At 39.2% G+C, this 27,338-nt stretch overlaps 1 protein-coding gene across 3 annotated transcripts in view; it reads left to right on the forward strand.

The window, feature by feature from the left end:
- The first annotated feature begins 8,099 nt into the window (after window positions 1–8,099).
- Window positions 8,100–27,338, forward strand: part of LOC135198580 (protein krasavietz-like) — a 36,756-nt gene continuing 17,517 nt past the window's right edge. The window contains exons 1-3 of one of the 3 annotated variants that reach the window (XM_064226296.1): window positions 8,100–8,208; window positions 26,876–26,997; window positions 27,145–27,271. In XM_064226296.1, the coding sequence (XP_064082366.1) occupies window positions 26,887–26,997; window positions 27,145–27,271 (238 nt within the window). In that variant the 5' untranslated portion in view covers window positions 8,100–8,208; window positions 26,876–26,886. Of the gene's footprint in view, window positions 8,209–8,529; window positions 8,714–26,875; window positions 26,998–27,144; window positions 27,272–27,338 lie in introns of those variants that run through there. The other 2 variants (XM_064226297.1, XM_064226298.1) reach the window with 2 other exon arrangements.

Genomic DNA, 27,338 nt, shown 5'->3' on the forward strand with positions numbered 1-27,338 from the left:
TCACACACATATATGTGTGTTGTGTGTGCGGGTGATCGTGATATATATATATTATATATATATAGATATATATATATATATATCTTAAAACAAACTTATCGTTCTCCAGTCTTTCATTATACTTTTCTTCATTCTTTCACCTATATGCTTATAGCTCCTTTAGTGCGTAGTAGCTTCACATTTCTCACCATCCCATGTGTTTTTAGGCCGTATATACCGAGTTCAAAATTCATCTTCGAACTTTTCATGCATTTGCATTTAATATCCACAATTCACTTCCATAAAGGAAGTTGGTTTAACATTCCTTTCATACATTACCACATTCACACCCATGGGCACTCCAGATGTCTTCTGTATCTTTTCCACACTAATCTTATTCTATGCCTCTTATTCTACTTAAAAATAGTTACACTAATAATCCACTTCAGCACTTCCATTCTTCCAGTTGTTTCCACTTTATGCAAGGAATTTGAGGGTCGTCAAGGAGAATTTCCAGGAATTTTCAAGGAATTTTATGCTTCTGAAGGAAGGGCAAGGAACTGTGTTACGTTCCAGAAATATTCAGGAAAATATAATCTTCTAAAAATAAATTATCGTAATTTTGAACTAAAATGTGGGTCATACATTTTGAGAAGCTCAAACTGTATATACCCACGGTCTAAATTAAATCATAAACATCGGAAAGCATTATAGCCTCTCCGTTTTTCAATATATATCAGGGTTTCAACTCATTATTACACAACTGCACTACGGTCTGTAGTGGCTGTATCATTAAATTTCTACTTATATGAGATTTGTTCCACCCCGGTCACGCACGCGAAGTGGTGTCTTGGGTCAGGAATCTGAATTGACGTCAGTTCCATGCTGTCACCACACACAAATGGCCTTGATTTCCATTGGTCAAGTTACTGTTACCAAGTTCAGTTACCAACCTCTCCCAGGTAGTCACTAACATAGTGGAGCAGCCATGCTTACTAATGATAAATTTTGAATCTTTTAGCTAATTTGAACCAAGTTATCAAATATATGATTCAAGTGAGTGTCAATAAGCATTGCCATGATCTAACAAAATATGATAATGCTATCGTCTGTTAATGGATAACTTTATAAAGATTTTTTTAGATGGCAACAAATGACTAGTAATAACAAGAGTGATTATAATTCGGATAAAGAACAACATGGAATAGTGCAACCCGTTAAGAAAAAAAAAGTTAGATTTAAGCAAAAGTTTTTATGGTTCGTTAATCTTGCCTGCAAATCTTTCTTGAAGAAAGAGAAGAGACATTGTCATGGAAAGCTGTGTCATTTTCTAAGGTGTGTAATGTAAAACTTTCGTGTCCTAAATCTCCATCAATTCGTCATGGCGAAACCAAGACCCACATTGATAATGCAAAAAGAAGCGCAAGTCTTGCTAAGTCTCAGATCAGCATCAGTGGTTATTTACCATCATTGAATTCAGCCGCAAAAATGGAAATTAAAACATATAGCTTCATTGCAGGGAATATACTGTAATTGGGCGATTGGCATGCTTGAAAATCGATACCTTTCCTTGGAGATTTGTTTCCTTCGGACGAAGTTTTGATAATGGTAACTTTATGAAAACCATTTCTGAGAGAAAGTGCGGAGATATTACAGCAACGTAAATTCGTACTTGTGGCACTTCAAACACCAGACAAGTCAACTGCATCGCAGTAAGCAGTTCTTGGAACATATTTTGAAAATTTAATGTTTTTGTAGACCTTGCTGAATTGCCAAGCGGTAACGCTGACACTTAATTCTAAACCAAAAGAGTGTGAAACAATGAGTAATATCCTTCTGGTCAAAGTGATCGTATTTTGTTCCGATACTCTTAATGTTAAGTTTGGAAAATATCACTCGTCAGCTGTTCATCAAAGACTGTCCTAGGATTTTACTGGTAAAATGTTATAGTCATCTAATACATTTCTGGGAATTTTATGCGTCACGTAAATTGCCGAAATATTTGGAGGATCGTTGTCGAAATATCTATTCACGCTTCCACATATACCATCTCACAGAATTGAATCCTTCCGAGTATTCCAAGATATTTTTCCCACGTTGAAAAACGCAAAATCTTGAGAGAAGGTAAAACAAGATGGTTATCTTCGAAAATGTGTGAATCGTATTTTAAAACAATATGGACCATTGAAACTGCATTTCACGCAAGCAGCATTAGAAAATCCTACAAAAGCCAGTGGTAGTATTTTGCAAAATTTCAATAATAAGTTATTTCGAGCTTATTTAGAGTTATTTATTTTCCAACCGAGGAAGGCTTGCGACATTCAGTTTTTTCAAAGTGAACTGCTTCTGTTGCATCAACTACTGAGAGAGCGTAGCAGCAGAAATGAGAGAGGGTCACTCACTACACAGTCAAGTTGCTTTGTCGAATGAGTTAAGCAAATCCAAGGAAGATTTGGCAGGGTTGACTATTTCGAATTTTTATCTTGCATGTATCCTGAATTTGCATATACAATGTGACCGCTCCAGGATTAAAATCTATGGTGAAAAGATTCTCATTAGCCTTAAGCTTAGTGTCAATATGAGCTCATGGAGTAATGGCGAGAGACATGTATGAAAAGGGAATTTGACTGGAGTCTACTTTTTCGCAGCTAAGAGACCTTATCGTCATTTTATTTTCATTTATGTACTCTAATGCATCAGTTTCGATGGTACTCAGTTAACCTCAACTGATAAAAGATTCTTCACCGATCAGTTCTATGGCAAAAATTCTGCTAGGATTTCTTACAAAGAAACTCGCGTTGCATACCATGGGAAAGATGAACGCAACAAGCTATAGCCCCCAAAAGCCATGATCGGCTCACCTGCAACGAAAAATGCTCAACATCTGCGACATCACTTTCTGGAATCCATTCGGCACCAGTAACTGCTTTATCAAGAATTTGGAACTCTCTCTCTCTCCTCTCTCTCTCTCGCTCTCTCATCTCTCTCTCTCTCTCTCTCTCTATATATATAATTATATATATATATATTATATATATATATATATATATTATGATATATATATATATATATATATATATATCATATATGTACATATACATATATATATATATACTATATATATATATATATATATATATATATATTATATACACACACACATATAATCTCCAATGAAGTCGTCGGCTTACTAGTAATTGGTTCTGTTCCTACTTTCTTTTTGTTATATTTTAAAAAACAATACAGTGTAGTAGGCATGTAAGAGAAAAGGAATAATTCAGTTTGTTATATTTCATGTTTTTTATCCGAAATTAAACCAGGAAAGTTATATACTATAATTTTTTAGAATAAGTATATTTGTTACTATTTCATATTTTTTTCTGAAATTCAACAAGGAGAGCCATATAGCTACTATCATTTCTAAGAATGTGTGCTTAAAGGAATACTGTAATTGACACATTACTGTTTCATGTGTTCTTTCTACTGAAACTGAGCCAGGAAAGCTCTATATATAATTTCTGCGAATGAATATGCCGAAAGGAGTAATGTAATATTAGTCTTCATGTTTTTTTTCGGAAAATCAGGCGACGAAAGCCATCTACTGTCGTTTCTGAGAATTAATGTTTTGAAAGGAATAATTTTAATGTTACTCTTTCATTTTTCTTAAATTAAGCAAGGGAATCCATATATCACTATTTCTGAGAATAAATATCCTGAATAAAGTGTTGTCTTCACGTCCTACTGCTCTATTTTTTTTCTGATATGAAAGACTGGAATTGATCAAGGAAGAAACCAAGGGAAATGATATGGCAGTCAAGGAAATCCAAGTAAAATCAAGGAATTTTGGCAGTTTCTGTTTATCTTCATGATCTTAATCTTTCTCAGGCTCACTCTAAAATTTTTCACAAAATTCCCCAGCAAACTCGATCCTCACAACCTCTTACTTGGCTAAATCCATCCACAATGGTGTTCTCATAGCAGTTCTTTTGTTATCTGTTTTACTTTTTCAGTTGAAATCCCATAAACGAACCCTGGTATACCGTGTAATAATATGTCCCATAAATCTTACTGTCTCGTCTATCAAGTCTTAGTTTATACAAAGGAACAATACTTATTTCTCACACACATTCCCTCTTCTAGGTATACCCTACAAACCTTGGTCATATGTAAGTATATATATAAATAAAGGTTTTTTGCCACGAAGGAAAAAATGAAAAAGCGAGATAGCCAAGTACTTTCGGTCCTGTTCGGACCCTTTACTGAACAGGACCGAAAGTACTTGGTTATCTCGCTTTTTAATTTTTTCCTTCGTGGCAAAAAACCTTTATTTATACATAGCATCACGTTTTATATACTTCGTGATCAAGTTATTCAAGTATATATATATATATATATATATATATATATATATATATATATATATATATATATAAACACACACACACTCATATATATATATATATATATATATATATATATATATATATATATATATATATTTAGAGAGAGAGAGAGAGAGAGAGAGAGAGATCTAACCGCGTACGCAGCAACAGACCCGTCTCTTGAATGATATAAGATGTCCGAAGCATAGACATAAAAAGAAAAAGAAAAAGGCATCCGAGCTGACGTTACGTTTGGTAGAATAGCAGATGTAATACAAGGAGTGAAGGAAGAGACTACACGGCTGGTATTACAGTATATGGATCTGCCTAAGAGCACGATACAAATAATAATAAACTAAAAAGAAAGAAAGAAAAAAAAGTCAGTTCCATTTTACGCTAAAGGGAAGGGATTTCAAAGCATGTGTGAAGAGTCGCCTAGATGATTAAAACTCATTTTGTGTTGGTGGGGGGGGGGGGATAGACATTTTTCTTTTACATGTATCTGAACTAGCAATCTAAACCAGTGTTGGTAAGATGAGTATGGCACTAAAATATTTCTTAGTAAAAAACGACACTTAATTTACTGAAACAAGATTTTGCAACGCGAATGCTATATGATTTTCTAGAATTAGTTTAAAAGCAAACGACCATCCAGACCTTTAAGATGATCATGGTTTAGGTTCCACACTATTAAACAGAACTAAAAAAATCTTTACGTGAAAAGTGACGGATTAAAGAAAATGGGTTAGAAGGTACTGTAATATCGCACGTTACGAATTCTCTATTAAAAATGGCCACGGGATTACAGATGTATAGAAAAGATATTCGAAAACAACAGCTAACACCAGAAATGATGGAATCGAGGATGAGCAGGTTTTGGCTGATACATCAGACATGAACGTATAGATAAAAGTAGTGAATTGGAGTACATTTTTGACTCGGTAGATTCAATTAGAAAAAATTAATAATGAACAGAACCCTCGAATGCGCTGCTCGAAATGAGAAATGGAGCAAATTTATGCTGTCATACCTTTACCAAAATAGCTATGAAGTAGCAAGACAAGCAAACAAAAAATGTCAAAATTCCGGAAAAGTTGAACAAAACTCATTAAGATAAAAAAAATAAACCAATAGATAGCGCCGTAGGAATTTAATGTTGGTGGACTAATATAAGTTTGAAAGAGTTGGGAATGAAAGCTAAAATAAGCTTTCTCGTTAGTGTGACAATAAGACAGCTGAACGTGGAGGGTACAGCGTTACATAACGGCTTAATAGTAGGATCTCAGATACCGATTTCACGGGGCAAGATGTAAACAAATTTTCTTTAACATTTTTACTGTAGTACAGTAAGCACAAAGATTGTGGTGTTGCTATTCAAGTATTATGTAGGTAAGCGCCAAGTTCAGGTATTAATCAGAAAGCTTTCTTATAAATGAGATGAATTGTCATGAAAAAGGAAACTTTCGACCCGGAACTCACCATAACCAAAGACTTCAGTAAAAACTAGTCTCCTTTGTCGTGAAGAACAGGAACAAGTCACACTGCTGATCAAGAAAATACCGTCCGTGCCTTTGTAAAAAGAAAAAAATAACAGTCACAAGCTCAAGCAACTGTAATTACTAGTTAAACTTAGGTGAAAGACCAGTATCTCCTAAAAGACTGAAAGCAGTATTTTATTTTATTTTATTTATTTATTTATTTATTTATTTATTCATTCATTTTTTTTTTGCATCCTCCAGAACCTTGGCGCCAACCTTAGCAACAAGTATTCAATGTCGGCGGCCAACCCAAAGTCAGTTAAGTAGCCTTCGTGTGACACTACTTTTACTAACACGAATGTCAATAGTTCAGACACCAGTGTTGACCCTTTGGTGAAAGATTGATAACAAAAAGCTAAACGAAGTCAGGAAAAGTTCACCTTTTGTTGCTGAAGAATTCTCGCCTAACAAGTCGAAAATAAAAAGTGCTTTCATCAAGCCTTCGACTGAATCGAATTACATACGCTCGGGAAAACTCAGTGACAGGGACGCCACAAGTTGCCTTGACTGCATCGATTGCAAAGTGCAATCGTCACTGCAGAACCGTTAAAAAGCAAATGATACTGGACAGACCTCTCGTGCAAATAGTTGAAACTGAACACGTGGTTGTTAGTACTCTGTATGACATTCTTAATATGATCTAATAAACATTTTTCATCCTTAACCCGTTTCTTTTAGCAAGGGGTTGAATCACTGATGAACTCTATGTGCAGAAAGCGTTCACAATAGAAGCACTACGGTTATCATCATCATTATTAAGGAGATCGAAATGAATACTGATATTACAACATCAACAGGCCGTTTTCTCAGTGGGTGGTGATTACAGAGGAAAAAAATCGTAATAACCACAGTACTAATGATCAAAACGCTGCTGAATATAAATGAGAATAACATCTATTGTCTTTCTCCCCATCATACACCTACGAAGAGGTATCTTCAGTTCCAATTTAGACCTCTCACGCACTCTGCTTCATTCACCTTTTCATTCTAATTCTTATTATCCTTAACAGTGAGAAAAGTATTAAACTTATCTACGGTACAACTCAACGATGAGCTTTGATCCCTTGTTGATTTTCAAGTTAATGAAAAACAACGAAAGCAATGCATCTGTTATCAGAACCTAGTGTTATCAGGTAATAGATCCATCGGCGGATAAACTATTGAATTTCATGCACCATCATTAAAATATCTGAATTGTATTGCCTCCACAAATTTATCAACTTTAGCAAAAAAATTCAAATGTAGGCATTTTGTAGACAGAGAGAGAGAGAGAGAGAGAGAGAGAGAGAGAGAGAGAGAGAGAGAGAGAGAGAGAGAGAGAGACGAGAGAGATAAGAGAGAGAGAGAGAGAGAGAGAGAGAGAGAGAGAGAGAGAGAGTCTTTTAACTGGGTGATTGATTTATTTCTGAAACACTTGTTGGAATGACATCCTACCGGAGTTAGTTACACTGAAGCAAAACTGCCATATATGACTCATAGTCCTAGCTTATAAAGGTTGAATAAATCACACATATGCAAGTTTGTAGAAATACCGAGATATCTAACCCTGGTGTATGGCCTTGGACGAAAATGATAACCACTTCTTCCCTTGACCTACTAAATTTCAGTTTCGATTATTGAGAATATGTAGTTTTTGTACATTCCGTAGCAAAAATGGAAAGATACGATGACAATAAATAATTGATAGACATCCAACAAATATTATAGTGGAGCGTTAAAAGATTTCACGATAAAATTAACATAAACTCGTTTCCGGCTTCCAGTGTTTGTGGAAATGTAGACTAAGAATTTCCTGGAATTGCAAACGGAGAATTACAAGTGAAATGTCTTTCTGTATCAATTGATATAACCATATTCAATCGGTTATTTTATATCAATAACAACTAATTAGGCAAATTCCAGCAGAGAAGTAATGAGGGAAGGAAACTGTTTAAATACGAAAATTAAATATCTCAAAACGACAGACCTCGTTTTAAACCACCCGCCCTAAAACATATGAGTCATACATGGCTAAACTAATCGAAAAGTTTCCTAAAACCTGAATGAATTATTCGTATTCAAAACTAATTTTTATGATAGATTAAAATTTTAATTGTCATAAATATTTTATTATGTACTTTGTGTTAATAAATGTAGCTGAAATTTTACAAATATGATTTTATACATGACGTACATGAGTGGCACTACTTTTGCCACTGTTAAAGTGAGAGCAAAGTGCACAAGATCCCGGATATTCCTATTATATTTCCACGCGTTGTTCAACTACAGCTCGTGAAAAGGTTTTCTTTCTTTAGTTTTGTTTATTTTTTGTAAGTATTGTGTTTTGGGTTTGAGTTGTGCATGTGGATAATGATAAATGGGAAGGATAGTTTAACAAAATATTGATATTGCCGTTCAGAAATGGTTAAAAATGGTCTTTTAACCTATTTGTTAGACGATGAGTCTCGAATGTTAGGCAAAATGGTTGAAAGAAAATTCTTAATCCCGGCTGACTTATTGCTGGTCTAAGTCAGAAAAGCTCTTTACGGCCCCTTTCTGCTGTGTACGCTAGTTATAGGATATTAACTATAGTGCCCGAAACACACGAGACTTGGACTAAATACTAGGGAGTGGCGTGTGTGTGACCTTTTAGTTGATGTTGACCGGTGTTTCATTCTCTAAACGCTCTTAAGCCTGTCGAGTTCTTGCGGAAATTTTAACATTCTCACGATTTTCTATCTGCATCTGATGGTATTCGCTCAATTGTTGCACAGTTGCATGCAAATAATAGTATAAGTGCCCCGAAGGATTTCCTCCCAAAGTCTTCGGATTCAGGTGGGTCCTAATTTCGTTACAATCCTCCCAGTCAACATATCCTAACAAAAGGCAGGAGTTCGTCAGGAGCTCCAATATTTCTGGAAACCATTTTGATTTTTTACCCCTTGTAGCCCATTTTAGCATTTACCGATTTTTTTTTTCATGAAAGTTTGTAATTTAGGCCTAACCCAGTGGCCTAGCTTACTAGCCAAGGTCATGCTTAAGATATGCTGTATGTTAGCCAAAAACTACCAAGTGACCAAGTAGGTAAGCCAATTATTTTTTATTCAAGCCCCAGTATGCATAATGATGCCCGTTGACCTAATTGGCTTCAGGGCCTGGTTTTTGGTGCAGGTCTTTTCTCTCGCCCTGCATGTCCTCTAGACCTAGGCTAGGCCAAGAAAAATGTTTGAAAACTGACGAGGCAAACTGAAGTGGATCGCTAATTACATTGTGATCTCAAACCCATTATCACTCTAACTTCAGTATAAAAAAAAATGCACAGGCCTAATTTGATTAATTCACCTTCAATTGCTGTTAAAGCATTGAAATAGCTGAGAAGAAAGAAATAGGGTAGATCTAGGGTACTTATCCGCGGAGGCCTTGACTATGGCAGTTGCGTTTTTTCTTTGCAGTTTTACCTACTGAACGTTATATTTGGGTTGTTTACACTTTACCGGGCCAGTTGCTCCCTACTTTGTTTGTTGTTGTTTTGGTATCGCGACACCCAAATCCATCCGCCACGGTAAGTAGCCTTACTGTAACCCCTGTGGTTAGCGCGCGCAGCGCAACATTACCTCTTGCCAGAACATGCCGTGCCTGCCAAGAATCTTTAAATTTGCGGATAAGGCGCGAAGCGCCGTTCCGCCACGGCCTTTCTGACAGCACACATAAATCGATCGTCGCGGATATGTAGTAGCTCCCTACTTTGTTTGTTGTTGTTTTGGTATCGCCGCCATATTGGTTTTGGTGTTCTTCCGCCGATTTCGGTCGGCGGTCGAGTGGGCCCGCTAATCTGTAAGTGCTCCTTATATTTATTTGGATGACTGTAATTAACTCCCAGGGACCAGTACTAAACACGGCAAAATTATTGGACGCCCCAATCTCTAATAAATGTTGTATCCGCGGTTACGTTCCTTGCAGTCTGTGCGGACTGCTTCTGTAGAAATACTGAAATAAGATAATTACTATTACATATTAGTTTATATGGTTAATTTAGGGTTTTCTGGTTTTATTTCATTGCCAGTATGGTTTCATACCAGTTCTCAATACTGACTTTTGCTTTGTTCTTTTCTCCTTTCTATTCATAAATCTGTCACATAAGCTATTTACCATCACTGAAATTATCCTTGACTCCTTACAAACTTACAGCCTTGAAGTTCTTTGAATCTACGTTTTACACGAGTGGTTCCCATTTTTTTTCCAGTGTGGTAAAATTGTGGACAACTACTGTATCTCTACCAGTAGTTCAGTAACTAGTGGGTTATGTGCAGAATTGAACCATTTGTTTAGTACCAGTCCGTTAGGATGAACATGAAAGACTAAGCTAAAAGGGTGGTGAATGTTTTATTGGTAATTGGTGGTAAAGCTCTGATATTAGTCGGCAGATTTGCTGGTAATATATTTGAAATGTCTTTTAATTTTGGTATTTCTCCAGAAGCAATCTGCAGTGGCCTAGACCATGGCAATTGACGTTTTCTTATGTTATTTTACTTATTGAACAAGAATTTAAAGTAATATTTATTCGGACGACTGTAATTAACCCCCAGGGGCCAGTACTAAACACGGCAAAATACATTGGATGCCCCAATCCCTAGTGGATATCGTATCCGCGGTTACGTTCCTTGCAGTTCGTTCAGAACTATTCTTTAGAAATACCCTGCAAGAAACGTAACCGCGGATATGACATCCACTAGGGATTGGGGCGTCCAATGTATTTCGCCGTGTTTAGTACTGGCCCCTGGGGGTTAATTACAGTCGTTCGAATAAATATTACTTAAAATTCTTGGTAAGAAGGTAAAACTGCATAGAAAAACCGCAACTGCCATTGTCTGGGGTGCCGCGGATAAGTACCCTAGATCTACCTTAATTTAGTCTGGAAATGTGAGAAAAAGTTAAAAACCTGATTGGTTCTTTTGTTCTAATTAAGTTTTCTTAGTAACAAAATAACTAATGGAGGAATATTGAGCTGGAATTAGCCCAAACATAGTAACATAAAATGCCCATAAGAAAGGAATATTGGGCAGGAATTAGTCAAAACATATGAAATTTATTTTACTTGTAGGTTGGGATGAATTAAAGATGAAAGGTTAACTGGTAGGATTGAAGTAATCAGTATTTCTAATTAACTGCACGGACTGCAAGGAATAGTCCCATGAATACGAAAGCCACTAGGGATTGGGGGTCTAATGTATTTCGCCATGTTTAGTATTAGGCCCTTGGGGGCTAATTACAGTCGACCGACAAAAAATTACAGTAAGTTCTTAATAAGCAACCTGAATACTGTAGAAAAAGTATGTTTTCAAGGAAATGCCCAATGGAGAGCAATCACTTCTATCAGTTAAGTAATCTTGTGAAGATTTTCTGGTGGAAAAACAAAATAAATGAAGGCTTCTAACAATAAATAGCCTGTATTATTCAAATAAATAAAAGTGCTTTGAAACAAATACGTATAGCGCATACCATGGTGGTTTTGTTGTTAATACTCAGTTGTGCTTAGCCAAAGAATTTATTGGCTGTCAATTTACTTGAATTGTGGTTCTGTGCAATAATATATTTGCACTTATTACCGGCGGGTAAATTTAAAAAAAAAAGTTTAGTAGAGCCCAGGTGTGGGTCACAAGTACATGAGGCAGTACTACTACTTTTGGAGTTCAAGTACTTGACAATGTACTCAAGTACAAGTACATTTCAGCGGATTTTCTGTTTTTAGTAATGTTTGATTTAAAGTCAATAACAAATATATAATAAAAATTTGAAGTGCCTACAGTTTAGTTGGCCAAGAGTATCCTCTGCTAGATAATTGGCAGATGAACACAAACAAGATGGCGAGCGTATGTTTTGGTGTGATTTTTGAAAGCGTGCAGTAATAGATTATAGAAAAGCCTAAACCAAACGAACCAATCAAACCTGATTTAGAGCACGTGCCCTGACCTGGCTGGGGGCTTCGCCCTCCTGGACCCCCAAGTATAGTGATCTAACCAAACGAACCTGACTTAGTGCGCGGGCCTGACTGGTCGCCCCCAGTATGTTAACAAAGGTTGTGACCTAACCAAATGAACCACACTAGCTTGACGTAAGGCACAAAACTGTCTTCCTCTTTCACGAGGCGCATTGTTCCCTCTTTGTAGTGTTCATATTGACCACTAAAATTGCCTAAAAGGCCACTTTTGAAAAGGAATGAACGTAACACGTCAATATCGTCACAGAACTTGATCAAGTCCAAAAACGTAACCGGTTTAGCAGCGGCAAAACCAACGTGCTACGGACGGGATGAGGAGTAGATAGACGCCATGTTGACTGTTTTGAATGGTCGTGCCTCGTGGGTTTGGTAGATCTTCCAGGTCGAAGGGACTACTTACCTTGGCGGAGGGATTATGGGCTGGGCAAAAGGTGTTGCGCGGCCTGGCCAGCTAAACTGTAAACTACCCAAAAATGCACATACAAACATCTAATGGAGAGAAAACTTGTTATACTACAGCAGTCTTTATAAAAAGATGCCTCCTAAAAGGATATACCGGAGTACCTAGTTCTCACAGTATATCAGTGAACCTTAGCTCATAGTGCCAAAAAGAGTTGAAGTAATATTCAGAGGGGTTAATGAACAAGTGAACAAACTTGGTCTGCTCACAGGTTAAGGTAATGATAATTTTTTTTTCCAATTTAATTATACAAAGCTACTGTTAATACTGTAACTCAAATATTTCCAAATATCACACTCAAAATTCATATCAGCAAGACAACATTTATCGGGCAAATTGCTTTTACAGTAATACTGAAAATCTTTTCCACTGGGGCAGAAGCAGCAGTGAATGAGTTACTTTTGTGCCGTCTTGGCAAGAGTTGGAAAAATTTCACTGGTCTTTCCAGTATAAATGCTAGCACATCTCTCTTCTGAAATACATGGCTGACTCTGGTATCATTGTTGAACTGGGTTACCCATAAAACTAAACTGTTTCCTCCTCTTTGGTTCAGTTTAACTATGTGGGTCCTAGTGTATCTTCTCTTTGGTCAGTGGCAAGATCCATACTTGCACGAGCTGTAGTATCTTTGGACAAACTTGACTATCCTTTTCCTCTTCAGAACATCAATCTAATTTAAATCTTGGTTCAGAATAGTTGCTGGTTTGATATATTTTCCGTTCTTCATACACATGGGGGCATTTCTGTAATGACCTTTTCAATCCAAATACCAAACCAGTTATACTTAGATTGCATTGTCTCTTAAGTGAAACTTGAGCCCCCACACACAATGACGGGGCTAAAGGACACAATTCTGCCTTTGGGCACAGTTGGGGCCTGCCTCAAATGACAAAAAAAATTCCAACATGTCATTAAGAATATTTTGGTCATAAGCACCAAGCTTTGGTACACCACCTAAATTGTACAGCTTTTCTTCTGGTATTCTCAAAATATATCTGATAATCGTTAACTGTGAATTCCAAGAAGTAGCACAACCTGATTCTGATTTTCTTTCTCTGTCTAAAACTTGTTGCTTTTGTTGATTTATCCAATAAGAAACCAATTTTGATGCTTTGCTCAGTGTAACATTTAATTGTCCTTCTTTGAAGCCGTCTTTCACGACCAGTTGCAATTTGTGCAAAGCAGGAATTATGCTTGGCTGGTAAAACTATCAACAGTTCAGCAGAATCAGAACCACTACCATCCAAATCTTCGAGATCCACTTCTTACTCATCAGTGTCGCCATCATTTGCTTCTAAGAGCATCGGGAAACCCTAGCCCCATATGGCAGAGTCCTTAGGTGATGCCATAACGACACAGATATTATCCGCATGATGGCTGCTGAGAGACTATCTACATACTGTACTACAGAACTGATCATCTTTCCTGCAAATACAGACAGGAAATGAACAAGTTGTTGCAGGTTCATTCTTGAATTAATTGCACAAAAATTGACTGATATTCTGTTGATAACAGTAGCTGTTAGCCATTTGAATTAAGCTTCGTATATCTTAATTATTGACTTGCATAATTCTACTGTCTCACTATTTAGCAGTTTTTGTTATACAATTAGTTATACAAATACAACCTACTAAGTATGTAATGAGTATGTAATGTACTTGAAAGTACTTGATTTTTAAGTACTTTTTGGCCAAGTACAAATACAAGAGTACATTGAATTTTAAAATCTCAAGTACAATTAGTCAAAATTTCGTACTTAGGGCCAAGTATAAGTACAAGTACTTGTACTTGGACTCTGCCTGGTAGAACCATGTTCGGAGGCACCAGCTTATACAGTGGCTTTTATATTATATATATTATATATATATTATATATATATATATATATATATATATATAATATATATATATATATATATATATATATATATTATTATATATATATATATATATATATATATATATATAATATACATATATATATATATAATATACATATGTATATATCTTAGATAACTGCTTGAAATAGGCCTCCAGGACTAAAGAATACTTAAACTAATATAGACTAATGCAGCAATGTTCAGTTACCACATATATTAAGGTAATAATGATAGCAGTACACATATTTTTAGATATCTGTCAGGATTATGCTTCCACCTTTTTCATCCAGACCTGAGTTCACTAGGGTGCCAAGTTACTTGGCCTGTAGGACATTGTAAAAAAAAAAATACATTTAATAATAATTCAGTACCATGTAGGTTACTCTGGGGATTTCAGTCCAATGCACTACTACAAAATGCTTTTCACAGAGCACCATTAAATGAAAACTAAATGTTTTAAAGTATTTAGACAAAATTGTAATATTAAAATGCATATTTTATGGTCCAACCTGCTTAACTATGGTAGGTGTGCAGCGTGATGCTCTTGTATATATTTTTTTGTGTGCATCCGGCATGTTTAGTGATGGAAGTTTTGTTATATAGTACTGTTGGGTTTTATTAAACACATAAGGTATACTTAGCCCATTAGGAATGGGCTAGTATCATTTTGATTAAGATTTTCGCTTAAATTTTGGTGAACAGTAAGTGTATTACAACTTAAAAATATTTGATTTTAAAATTAAGAAATTTGATGGAAGCAATTTTGGTTAATTTCTTAATGGCACTGGATAAATCACTGGGTACTATGATGCATGGTTGGTTGTAGTATGTATGCAGTGGTGTTAGAATGAGGTATCCCTTTGATATGCATTAATTCCACCTAATGAAATGAGTAGTTCATAAGCATGTAGAGCTACCGGTTTACAGCACAACTCTGCATATATTTCAGTTGTATTTACATTACAAGCATGCAAATCTTTCTAATTGGAAAAAGCCATTTGTAATAGTAGGTGTTTTATAAATGGTCATTTCATAGGGAAAAGTTCTCATAACAATGCTTGTGGGTAAGGGTTCTTGTATAATTGCCAAATTTATCAAATTGCAGGTGAATGATATACATACTGTTTGTGGTTTGTGATGGACAAATGCCGAACTATAGTTTGCCTCTAGTACAGCAGGGGAAATGCAAGGTTTTCGTTGTTATTCATATGGGATTAAGATAGTGTAAGCTGTCTATGATATAATGCCAGGAACTGTAGAGGGTAAAATCTTGGGAAGTGGTTGAGGTAATCCTAAGCCCACATTCTTTGGTAAAGTAGACTGTGGCAGTTGACGTTTTCCTGTGTTATTTTACTTACTGAACAAGAATTTAAACTAATATTTATTCGGCCGACTGTACTTAGACCATAATTTACCTTTTGAAGACTACATGATGGTACAAGGGGTGTGATGTACCGAAATAGAGAATTCAAAGGTAAATAACAGATTAGTTACAGTCGACCGGCAAAATATTACCTAAAACTCTTGCAAAATATTACCTAAAACTCTTTACAAGAGTTTTAGGTAATATTTTGCCGGTAGACTGTAACTAATTTGTTATTTACCTTTGAATTCTCTATTTCGGTACATCACTTTCCTATGGCATAGGAAAGTGTCAACTGCCATAGTCTTCTTTTGACTGAACAATCTTCAAAGTTTTGGTTCGGGGCCAAGAAATGTAAACAAACCGCCATATTTGAATTCTGGTAGAGGGTGTGGGATACGTAACAATGAGGGAGCCATATGTCCAGTATGTCCAGTAAGGGGAGGACGGGGTGGGGTGCTGGGAGAGGAAGGCACAGGTATGAGTCGGTAATGTGTTACCTGACTGTAACTTACAGGTTATGATACTAACCTAACCTAGTAGAATGTGTTACCTGACCGGGTGGTCTCCGCACCCCTGTACCCCCCTTAAAGGAAGGCAATCTGAAATAAAAGCTCCCTTATAACATGGCGCATGCGTAGTAGGATTTGGTGTCGTAATAGCAGTAGTAATAGGTGGGTTTGGCTATGTTAAGGCTCCATCATCGGTTTATTTAAATATCGCATTATTTTAGCTTGTATTTCGGGTTTCAAATGTCGTAAATAAGAGGAATAACACTGCAAAATCTTCCCCCTTGTGTTTTACCCCACCCAAAACCCGGCATTCCCATTGATCCCCCTTATCATAGGATAGAGTTCAAAGGTAAATTAGAGGTTAATTACAGCCAGTCGAAAAAAATTATTTTAAATTCTTGTTCAGGAGGTAAAATTCTATAGAAAAACGTCAACTGCCACAGTCTAGTTCGCTGCGATATACTGGCTTAGATCTACCGTGGTTGAAGTTGGGTTATTGGAATGTAGGGTAGGTATAACAGTATTTTGATGGAATAATAATTCTGTCACTGTCATGAAAATTTACCTTTGTCCTGATGTATAACATGCATGTGTTTTTGGGAAATTAAATTTACCTGAAGTTTGTGGGGAATGTTGTGTGGTATATAGCGTATGCATTTATTCTGTAACATGCATGCACATTTCATATATTAATTGCCACACAGTACAGTACTGTACTTGATTTTAAACTGTAATGCAAACTACACGAAGTGTGTTGTGGGAATAGGCACTGTTAATCCCATTTCTGGATGGTGTCATTAATCGTAGGATATGAAGTTTGTTTTAAAATTCAAGATGTTTTAGTGTGAGATATATGTATACATGTATTTTTTTCACAATTGTTTATATGTATGTAATTTCCTTGTATCCCAGCCAAATGAAAAAAAAGTTTGTTCTCACAATTTGAAAATTTGCTTTGTAAATTGTTTAAATCATGGGAAGCATAAATCACATGTTTAAATGTTTAGTTCAAATGTTTGTGGAATTCTTGGGAAATATAATGTAAAGATTTTTATGAAATGGAACATATTTGAGAACAGGATTAAGCTCTGACTTACTGTGTTATTTGAAAAGTTATTAGTTTCTTTGAAGGGTATGCTGTGAAGCGTTTGTCCTTAACAATTGTGTTACTTTATATTGCTGAGGTATATTAGTATAATAACAAGACACCTGGGGTAATAGTTTAGCATTTGAATAAAACAATGCATTTATTGTCATAAAGGTATCTCAACATAATTTTGACTGTACAAGCCAATTTTTGTATTTTTAAATAAGTGAATTTTGGTTGTCTGTAATATGAGGACAATAGTATGTGGGAAGGAGGGGGACAGGCCTTCGGAGGGTAAGCACAGTATCTTCAGATCTGCTAAAAACAAATTAATTGGTTCCTTCAACATCGCGTAAATGCATTGATAGTACAGATGAGACCTGCAACAATAACAAATAATTGCAATAATAGTAGAGAATAGTACAGAAATCTTTTGTAATGTAGGGTTTGTGATACACACTAATTAGATCTTAGCAATTATTTGTGGATTCGAACAATTAATGAAGGGTTTGTGTTAACACAATATTTAGTTCATAGGTATAGTGGATTGGAACAATTATATAATGAATTGGGAGTAGTGTTGAATTTTTATATCTTTAATCTAATCGATAGACATCATTCATAATCCATGGATAATTGAAAAGCACATCTGGTATATTTTATGTTAAAGCAAATGAAACCCACTTAGGTTTTACTTTAGGGGGCAACTTTTTAACATTTGTAGTACGCATATTATGTACCGTATTACTTCTCAGCTTAGTCCAGTTTCTAATACATGTTCTGATGTTGATTGTTGATACTAATTACTTTACTTTATGTAATTACAATTAAAAGATTTTAAAACACTTCAATACTATGATTTGTTAAGCTATCGGTTTACTATTTACAAACTTTTTCATTGATTTGCCATTGGGTTTCTTTACAGATGCAGCTTGGGTACTGGAGCTCAACGTGCCATTTTGGCTCGTCAACATTTTTTCTTACATTAATTTAAATTTTTTTTTTTTTTTTTTTTTGCAAGGTATTGCTTAAATTCCAATACTATTTTGTAAATTAATTGTCCAATTTGTTAATATGCCTCCCAGTTATATGACTGTATCAGGAATTTGTTGGCTAGTCTTTCTACAGACATCAGTTTAATGTAATAGATGAATTTTTTTTTTCTTAATCCTTATTGGATGGATTGATCCTTGGGAGTAGTAATAACAGGTTTGGGGTTGTGGATGGATTGATCCTGTAAACAAACAATATTGAGCGCCATTTAATTGGAAATAATTGGGCGGGAAAGAGATGCTAATACTTCTATAATGCACAAATTCACTAATGGCAACTTTTACATTGGCTAAAACTACAAATCGGGCATCTCAGGACTTCAGTTCTGCTTATAACTTTAAGGGGGAATGTAATATGTCTCACATGAAGTCTTTTTGTAAATATGCTCGTAAATATACCAAAGGGTTGCTGTTGGTTTTTGTAATTGTCTTTTATGATAGTATGTAGGTTGTAAATGTAATTTTGCAAAGAAAAATGAGAAAAAACATGTAAAATAAAAAAGGTTTCAGAATCTTCGTTCTCTTTAAATTTATGTAAATATTTTTGTACATGAACTTCCCTGCCAGATATATACGTACTTAGCTTAGGTCTCTGACGTCACGACAGAAAATTCAAAACTCGCGGCACACGCTACAGGTAGGTCAGGTGATCTACCTTACCCGCCGCTGGGAGGCGGGTGTAAGAACCAGTCCCCCTTTCTTGTCAGATTATTTTCTGTCGCCGGCTGGACAACACCTGTTGTTCAGTCCTTACGATAGTTAAAATTCGTTCTCGTTGCCGACGATTTGGATTTTGGTGAAGTACCCTTTGTTTGTTGGCTTGGCATACGCTTTTTGGACTGTTTTTTGGATTTTTCTTTTGGATTTCTCTTACATATCTATAATCATGGATGATTCTGAAGTTAAGAAACCTAGTTTATTTAGGGTTTGTTCAGAGAAGGAATGTAAAGTTAGGCTTCCTAAAGCTGCATTAGATCCTCCCTCGGTATGTGAGTCGTGTAGAGGGAATGAATGCTCTTTTATTAACCCTTGCAAAGAGTGTGAGAATTTGGATGAGGATGGTTGGAAGGCTCTCTCTTCTTATGTGAGAAAGTTAGAGAAGGATAGGGTGCGCAAGGCTTCTTCAAAGAGTTCTAGTAGATCGAGGGTGAGTGAAGTTGACGCTGAGAATCCTGTAGTAGAAGTAGTTCCTTCTCCAGTTTCAGCCCCTGCGCCCAGCTTTGAACCCGAAGATTCGTTTTCGGAAGTTGCTTCTGGGAGAGCCTCGATCAGGAGTAAGGAGAGCCTCGCTCGCTCTCGACAAGGTAAGAGTGATGATAGTGCAAGTGATCAGTGCAGTGCCCCTAGTGCAGTGGAGGGTGCGTCTGACCGGCTCACTAACGCTTCCAGGCCTAGACCTCTTCCAGACTCCCAGACCCAGTGGAGGAGGAAAAGTCGAAAAGCCGCAGGGAGGTTAGGGGAGAACCCCCACCGGTCAGGCGTCCCCTCGGCAGTTCCTGTTGCTCGTTCCCAGGCTGCCTTGGATCGAACCAAGAAGGAGTTGTTGCGCCAGTGCTTCTCGTCATCTTCGTCGCCTTCTCCTCAGCGTAGATGGAGCGCATCGGAGTCGTCTCGCCCTCTCAAGAGGCCCTGGAAGGATCCTTGCGCCCTTCCTTCCAGCCCCGAATCCTTCGCGGAAGAGCCAGAAGTGGAACGCAAGAGAACCAAGATTTCGTCCGGTTACGCTTCTCTGTTCGCTCTCGGACTTCGTCCCCTGTAGAGGAGTTTAAGAGATCTCCTGCGCGTATCCTGGCGGGTCTGCAGGCGCAGATTGCGGCTTTAGCGGAGTCTATTGCCGGGACTTCTCATCGTCGGAAGGACGCCTCACTTCCGGTGAAGAAGTCTAAGAACGTTCCTTCGGCTAAATCTCCTTTGGCTAGAAGAGCTTTTGAGCCTGTTAGTAGGAGGTCAGAAGTGCAGGCTGGAGCTCGGGATCTTTCTCCGAGTAGGCTCTCCTCTCTTCCCAGCAAGAGTTGTGAGCATGTAAGGCGTAAGGAGCCAGACAGGCTCTCTCCTCAGGATTTCCGCTCCTCTTCAGTTAGGCGTCAAGAGCTTGACAGACGTCAAGAGCCTCGTTTACGTCAGGAGCGAAGGAAGAGTTCTTCGCCTGGTGGCCACTCTCCTTTTGACGGACGCTCGGAGCCTAGTAGGCGCCAAGAGCCTGGTAGGCGGCAACGGAAGTTTTCTCCTCCGTTAGATCACTCCCGATTGGATAGGCGCTCAGAGCCTTGTAAGCGCCGAGCTTCTGACAGGGATTCTTCTGTGGATGTTTTCTCTCCCCGTGGCAGGCGTCAAGAGCCTGGCAGGCGTATTGAGGATGGCAGGCGCCAAGAGTCTAGCAGGCGCAGAGAGCCTGATAGGCGCTCTCCCTTATCCAGACGCTCTTCTGTGGAGTTAGAATCTGTTTCCGACAGACGGGCCTCCACTTGTAGGCGCTCTCCTAGTAGGCGCTCCCAAGTAGGCGCTCTCCTAGCAGGCGCTCACCAAGTAGGCTCTCTCCTGGAGGCGCTCTCAAAGTAGGCGCTCTCCTAGTAGGCGCTCTCCAACTGGGCGCTCTCCTAGTAGGCTCTCTCCTGGGAGGCGCTCTCAAAGTAGGCGCTCTCCTGGTAGGCGCTCCCCGTGTAAGCGCTCTCCCGGTGGTTTTTCTTCCAACAGGCGCTCTCCAAGGATTAGCTCTCCTCCGGGCAGTAGAGCTTCTAGACGTCATTCTTCGGAAGAATTTGTTGCTGATTCGGAGGAAGATTTGCCCAAGGATGCTTCGGTTTCTTCGTATAAGAGACTTACAGACCTCCTCTTGCAAGATTTTGGGGAGTCTCTTTCGGCCGTTGCTCCTCCGTCTCCTCCGTCCTTATTTTCAACGACCAATACGGCTAAGAAGTCTTCAGTCTTTAAGATGAAGCCTACAGTGTCTATGAAGAAGGCTATGAAGAACTTTGACGACTGGTTGCTTTCAAAAGAAGAGAAGGGCAAGACAGTTTTTTCTTTTCCCCCGTCCAAGCTGACGGGTAAGATGGGGTTCTGGTACGAGTCAGGAGAGCCCTTGGGTCTAACTCTTCCCTCTTCTGCAGACTTGGACTTCTCTTCGTTGGTCGATTCCGCACGTCGCTCGGCGCTGAATTCTGCGAAGACGACGTGGGGTATGAGCGAGTTGGATCACCTTCTGAAGGGAATGTTCCGAGTCTTAGAAGTTTTTAACTTTCTTGACTGGACCCTGGGAGTGTTGGCTAAGAGGACTCAAGAGCAAGACACTCTTTCGCCTGAAGACCTCCACGCAGTTCTGTCTTGCATGGACAAGGCAGTGAGAGACGGTTCCGGGGAAATTGCTTCACTTTTTGGTGCAGGAGTGGTAAAGAAGAGGGCCGTTTTCTGCTCTTTTCTTACCAAGGCGGTTTCTCACGCACAGAGAGCTTCCTTGCTGTATTCACAGCTTTCCCCGCAACTCTTCCCCAAGAAGACTATTAACGATATCTCCAGCTCGTTATCAGCAAAAGCGACGCAGGATATGCTAGCTCGCTCGGCTAGAATTCCGAAACCTTCGTTTCAGCAGAAGACGAAGAAAGAGACTCAAAGTAGGCAAGAACCCTTTCGAGGAGGACCTTCGTCTCGCTCTTCTTCCTCCAGAGGTTCGAGACCACCTAGAAGAGGAAGGACCTTCTCCCGGTCTATTAGGGCCAAGAAATAGTTCGGGTGTCCTCCAGACAACTGTGGGTGCCAGACTTCTGAACTTTGCAGATGTCTGGGCATGAAAGGGGGCGGACAACTGGTCCCTCGCGATCATCAAGAGGGGATACCTCATTCCCTTTATTTCGAGACCACCCTTGACCACCACTCCAAGGGCACTGGTGGCCAAATACAAAGACCCACTAATGCATCAAGCCCTCGCTCTAGCGGTAGAGCTGATGTTAGAGAAAGAGGCAATAGAGATGGTTCAGGACCCTCTTTCAGCGGGGTTCTACAACCGTCTGTTCCTAGTTCCCAAGAACTCAGGAGGATGGAGACCGGTTCTGGACGTAAGCGCCCTGAATGTCTTTGTGAAGAAGAGGAAGTTCGCTATGGAGACGACGTCATCAGTCTTAGCAGCTCTTCGTCCCGGGGACTGGATGGTGTCGCTGGACCTTCAGGACGCTTACTTCCATGTGCCGATCCATCCTTCTTCTCGCAAATATCTCAGATTCATGTGGGGAGGGAACGTTTTTTCAGTTCAGGGCCCTATGCTTCGGCCTTTCCACGGCCCCCCAAGTATTCACAGGACTGATGAAGAACGTTGCCCAGTGGCTTCATCTCGAGGGAGTGAGGATTTCCCTCTACTTGGACGATTGGCTTATCAGGGCCAAATCCAAGGAGAAATGTCTGGAGGACTTACGAGTGACGTTGGATCTAGCAGCTTCTCTGGGTTTGCTAGTGAATTTCGAGAAGTCACAGCTAATCCCCAGTCAGAGCGTATCTATCTGGGGATTCTGATGGCTTCTCAGGTTTTTCGGGCGTATCCGTCCCCAGAGAGGATAACCCGAGGTTTGGAGAAGGTAGCAATCTTTCTAGAGAGAGATGTATGCACAGCGAGGGAGTGGATGAGTCTGTTGGGGGGACACTCCTCGCTGGAGCAATTAGTTTCTCTAGGAAGGTTGCACCTCAGACCCCTACAGTTCTTCATGACGAGGAACTGGGATCGGAAATCTCAAGGTCTGGACTTTGCGTTCAAGATTTCGCAAGAGATAAAGGAGGATCTACGTTGGTGGCTAGACCCTCTATTGTTCAAGGAAGGCCTTTCCTTGCAGGTTCGGAACCCCAACCTAGTGTTGTATGCAGATGCTTCGGACAAAGGTTGGGGAGCTACTCTCGGGTCGAGAGAAGTGTCAGGCACCTGGATGGGGGATCAGGTGTCCTGGCACATCAACAAGAAGGAGCTAACAGCGATTTGGTTAGCTCTCAAGACCTTCGAACACCCTCGTAAAAGGGAAATATGTTCAGATCAACTCCGACAACACTACAGCCCTGGCTTACGTTCGGAAACGGGGGACTCACTCTTTCTCCCTGTACGAGACAGCGAGATCGCTCCTCTTGTGGTCAGAGGAAAGGAACATAAGGCTTCTCACCAGGTTCGTACAGGGAGAAAGAAATGTCAGAGCGGATCTGCTAAGCAGAAGGAATCAAGTCCTTCCCTCAGAGTGGACTCTGCACGCGGACGTATGCCAGGAGCTGTGGAGGACGTGGGGCAGGCCCCATCTCGATCTATTTGCGACCTCCAGGAATGCGCGGATAGATCTACACTGCTCCCCTATTGCAGACCCAAGAGCAGTGGCAATAGATGCATTCCTGATGGATTGGAGGAATCTGGATCTTTACGCGTTCCCGCCTTTCAAGATTATAGGGGAAACGTTAAGGAAATTCGCAGCGTCAGAGGGAACAAGGATGACGTTGATAGCTCAGTTCTGGCCCGCCCACGACTGGTTCACAGAGGTACTGGAATGGCTGGTGGATGTCCCAAGATCCCTACCTCTAAGAGTCGATCTGCTCAAACAGCCCCACTTCGACAGGTTTCACAAAAACCTCCCCGCTCTCAGTCTGACTGGATTCAGACTATCAAGAGTCTCGTCAGAGCTAAGGGCTTTTCGGCAAAGTCTGCAAGGGCTATTGCCAATGCACGTAGACCTTCCACATCTAGAGTCTACCAGTCGAAGTGGGATGTTTTTCGACGCTGGCTGCAGGACTCATAAAGTTTCCTCCTCCAGTACCTCTGTGACTCAGATTGCAGATTTCCTTATCTTCCTGAGGGAAAAATGCGGGTTGGTTGTCTCCACCATCAAGGGATACAGGAGCATGCTTTCCTCAGTTTTTCGTCATAGAGGATTAAACATATCTGAGGACAAGGACCTCCATGATTTAATCAGATCGTTTGAAACGGTTAAAAGAACCTCCTCCTTAGTGCCTAGCTGGAATCTTGATGTCGTGCTGCTCTTCCTGAGGTCCTCAAGGTTCGAACCTCCCCATGCTGCTTCGTTCAGAGACCTTTCGATGAAAAGACTTTTTCTCTGTGCGTTAGCGTCAGCGAAGAGGGTCAGCGAGCTGCAGGCTCTAGAAGGTGAGGTAGGTTTCCAAGGAGGCTCCGCGGTTTGCTCTTTTCTTCCGGCTTTCCTAGCCAAGAATGAAAACCCTTCTTCGCCGTGGCCCAGGAGCTTCGAAATCAAAAGCTTATCCTCCTTAGTTGGGACAGAAGAGGAGAGATCTCTTTGCCCGGTGAGAAGCCTGAAATATTATCTTCAGAGGAAGAAAAGACTTGCCGCTAATGAGAGCAATCTCTGGTGCTCTGTAAGGGACCCCAGTAGGCCCTTATCTAAAAATGCACTCTCATTCTTTATCAGGAATATTGATTAGAGAAGCACACACTTCTTGCAATCAGCAACAGTTTAACCTTCTGAAAAGTCAAGGCGCACGAAGTACGGGCCATCGCGACGTCTTTGGCTTTCAAGAAGAATTTGTCATTACAAAACCTTATGAAGGCCACTTTTTGGAGGTGTGAATCAGTCTTCTCTAATCACTACCTAAGGGACGTATCGATTACGTATGATAAGTGTTTTGGGCTAGGCCTACGTATCGGCGGATTCAGTGCTGGGGCAGGGAGCTGAAACACATCCTTTTTAATCCTTTTTCCCTGTTAGTTTTAAGTTTGAGTTTTTTGGTTGTACGAAGGAGGTTGCAGGAGGCAGCTCCTTCTTTCGTATACTAATGTTAGTATTTGGTTAGGTGATCGGTTGTGCTTGAGGCTCCTTGCAATTGGTAGTGATAGGCTCTGGCATGTAAGCGGGTTGATCCCCATTGACCAGATCCTGCTTGGATTCTGCCAAGTAAGTGGACTCAGTTCCCATTGGTAGACCCAAAGAGTTCTTCAGCCATAGGTCACGCCCTCGCTGAGACTCTTTAGGCAACGCAGACTTAATAGACAGTAACTATCAAGTCGTTCTGCCTAAATCAGGCAAGAACCAGAGGTTTATATTATGTATTCCTTTAACATGTGTTTGTCCCCACTTTCTAAGTATGTGTCTCTTTCCCTCCACCAAGGGTGTCAATCAGCTAAGTATATATCTGGCAGGGAAGTTCATGTACAAAAATTTATATTGTTAGTATACAATAAAGTTTTGTACATACTTACCTGGCAGATATATACGATTGATGGCCCGCCCAGCCTCCCCTCAGGAGACAGGTGGAAGAAAATAACCTGACAAGAAAAGGGGGACTGGTTCTTACACCCGCCTCCCAGCGGCGGGTAAGGTAGATCACCTGACCTACCTGTAGCGTGTGCCGCGAGTTTTGAATTTTCTGTCGTGACGTCAGAGACCTAAGCTAAGTATATATCTGCCAGGTAAGTATGTACAAAACTTTATTGTATACTAACAATATCATTTTTCAACGAACATGCAAAGAATTTGTTACTGAATTTATTTCTTAACTGTTTTGATATTGTGTGAGATGTAGTTTTACAAAATGAAATAAATTATTTATTAGAAAAAACATATAAATTGGTAAAATTTATGATTCTTGTAAGAGGCCCCACAATGGGGTTGTAAATAGTAATTTTCAACTTGTGGAAGGTAGGAAAAATTTTTTGGGAAATATTTTCCTTCACCATGTGCATTTGCATATCTTCCTCTTTCTATTAATGTTTTTTTTCGTAAATTGGCCAACCTCGAAGTTTACCCGGCCTGTGGAGCTGCATATCGATATATTTACCTGTCCAGTAAGGGTTAATGAGCTTATCTCAGCCTGGGCCAGCTAGGATTTATAACGTATGAAACCAAAGGGATGACCTTACATGCTGACGTTCATTAATAAGGGTAACTTTCTGTTTGTTCTTGTATAGGCAAAAAGTGTGCATAGATTTAGAGAGGGAGTTTCATGGTAGCCTAACATATGCAGGATATAAGACAGTGTTTCCTAAACTGCGGTGGCTAAGTGTCATTTGTGGGGTAAATTTTACCCCTAGTTGTAATACCTTGACCCTTTTATGGGGTAAATTATACCCATGGTATTTAGTACACCATTACTGTCGTGGGGTGAATTTCTCTTGGCCACCATGAGCATGTGAAAAGGGAAAAATTTGCCATTCACTACAAGACCATTCATAAACATGAAGCTACTGGGAACACCACCCCTCTTGGGGCATAGGCTTTTGTAGTAGGAGAAAATTAAAAACTTGAAATATATCTCACTATAGTCTTTAAGGGTTGGACATTTTAGTGATGTTGAAAGAGAAGGTATTGTTTGTACAGTAGAATTCATTTGGGTTTAGTACTTCAGGTTGGTTGAAGTCACTTCCTGTGATAAGGGTTTGGCTCTTAATTGTGTACTGACTGCTCTGATAAAGTTTTGTAATGTTTTTAATGGCTGCTGTACTGTAGTTCATGCAGACCATCGATAGTGTTAATAAAAATCCAGTACTTTGTAAAAGAATATCTTCACTATACATGTGATGATCATATTGAACTGTGCATGTGTTTATTCTACAAGTTGTTGGAAATGTCTAGTGTTACTCATTGACTTGAACTCATAAATATTTGAGAGCAGCTGAGATTTGCAAGTGTCATCAGTAACATTTTATTTTGCCTTTTACAGTTGTCTGTTGTATGACTACTAAAGCTGAAAAACCCACGCTCCAGGGGCAGCGCATCAAGACTCGGAAAAGAGATGAAAAAGCCAAATACGACCCTGTGGGGTTTCGTGATGCAATCTTGCAGGTATTGTCATCAAGGATGTAGTATACAGTATGTGGGATGTATACATTATTAAAAATTAGTGAGGATAGAAAACTCTAAAAATGACAAATGTATCTATTCTAAAATTTGATAAACTTTTGAAACATTTTTATCTTTTTTTAAAATTAGGGTCTCATAGAAGCTGGATCAGATCTAGAGGCTGTAAACAAATACTTAGACCAAGCAGGATCCAAACTCAACTATCGTACATACGGAGAAACTCTCTTCGATATTCTTATTGCTGGTGGTATCTTAAGTGAGTACCAACTTTTGTTTGTATTTTTTCCTTTTAAGTGTTTAAAGAAGATTGGTGAATTGTGTGT

The sequence above is a fragment of the Macrobrachium nipponense genome, chromosome 22 (genome assembly GCF_015104395.2).
Source record: "Macrobrachium nipponense isolate FS-2020 chromosome 22, ASM1510439v2, whole genome shotgun sequence".
In the NCBI taxonomy this organism is placed as follows: domain Eukaryota; kingdom Metazoa; phylum Arthropoda; class Malacostraca; order Decapoda; family Palaemonidae; genus Macrobrachium; species Macrobrachium nipponense.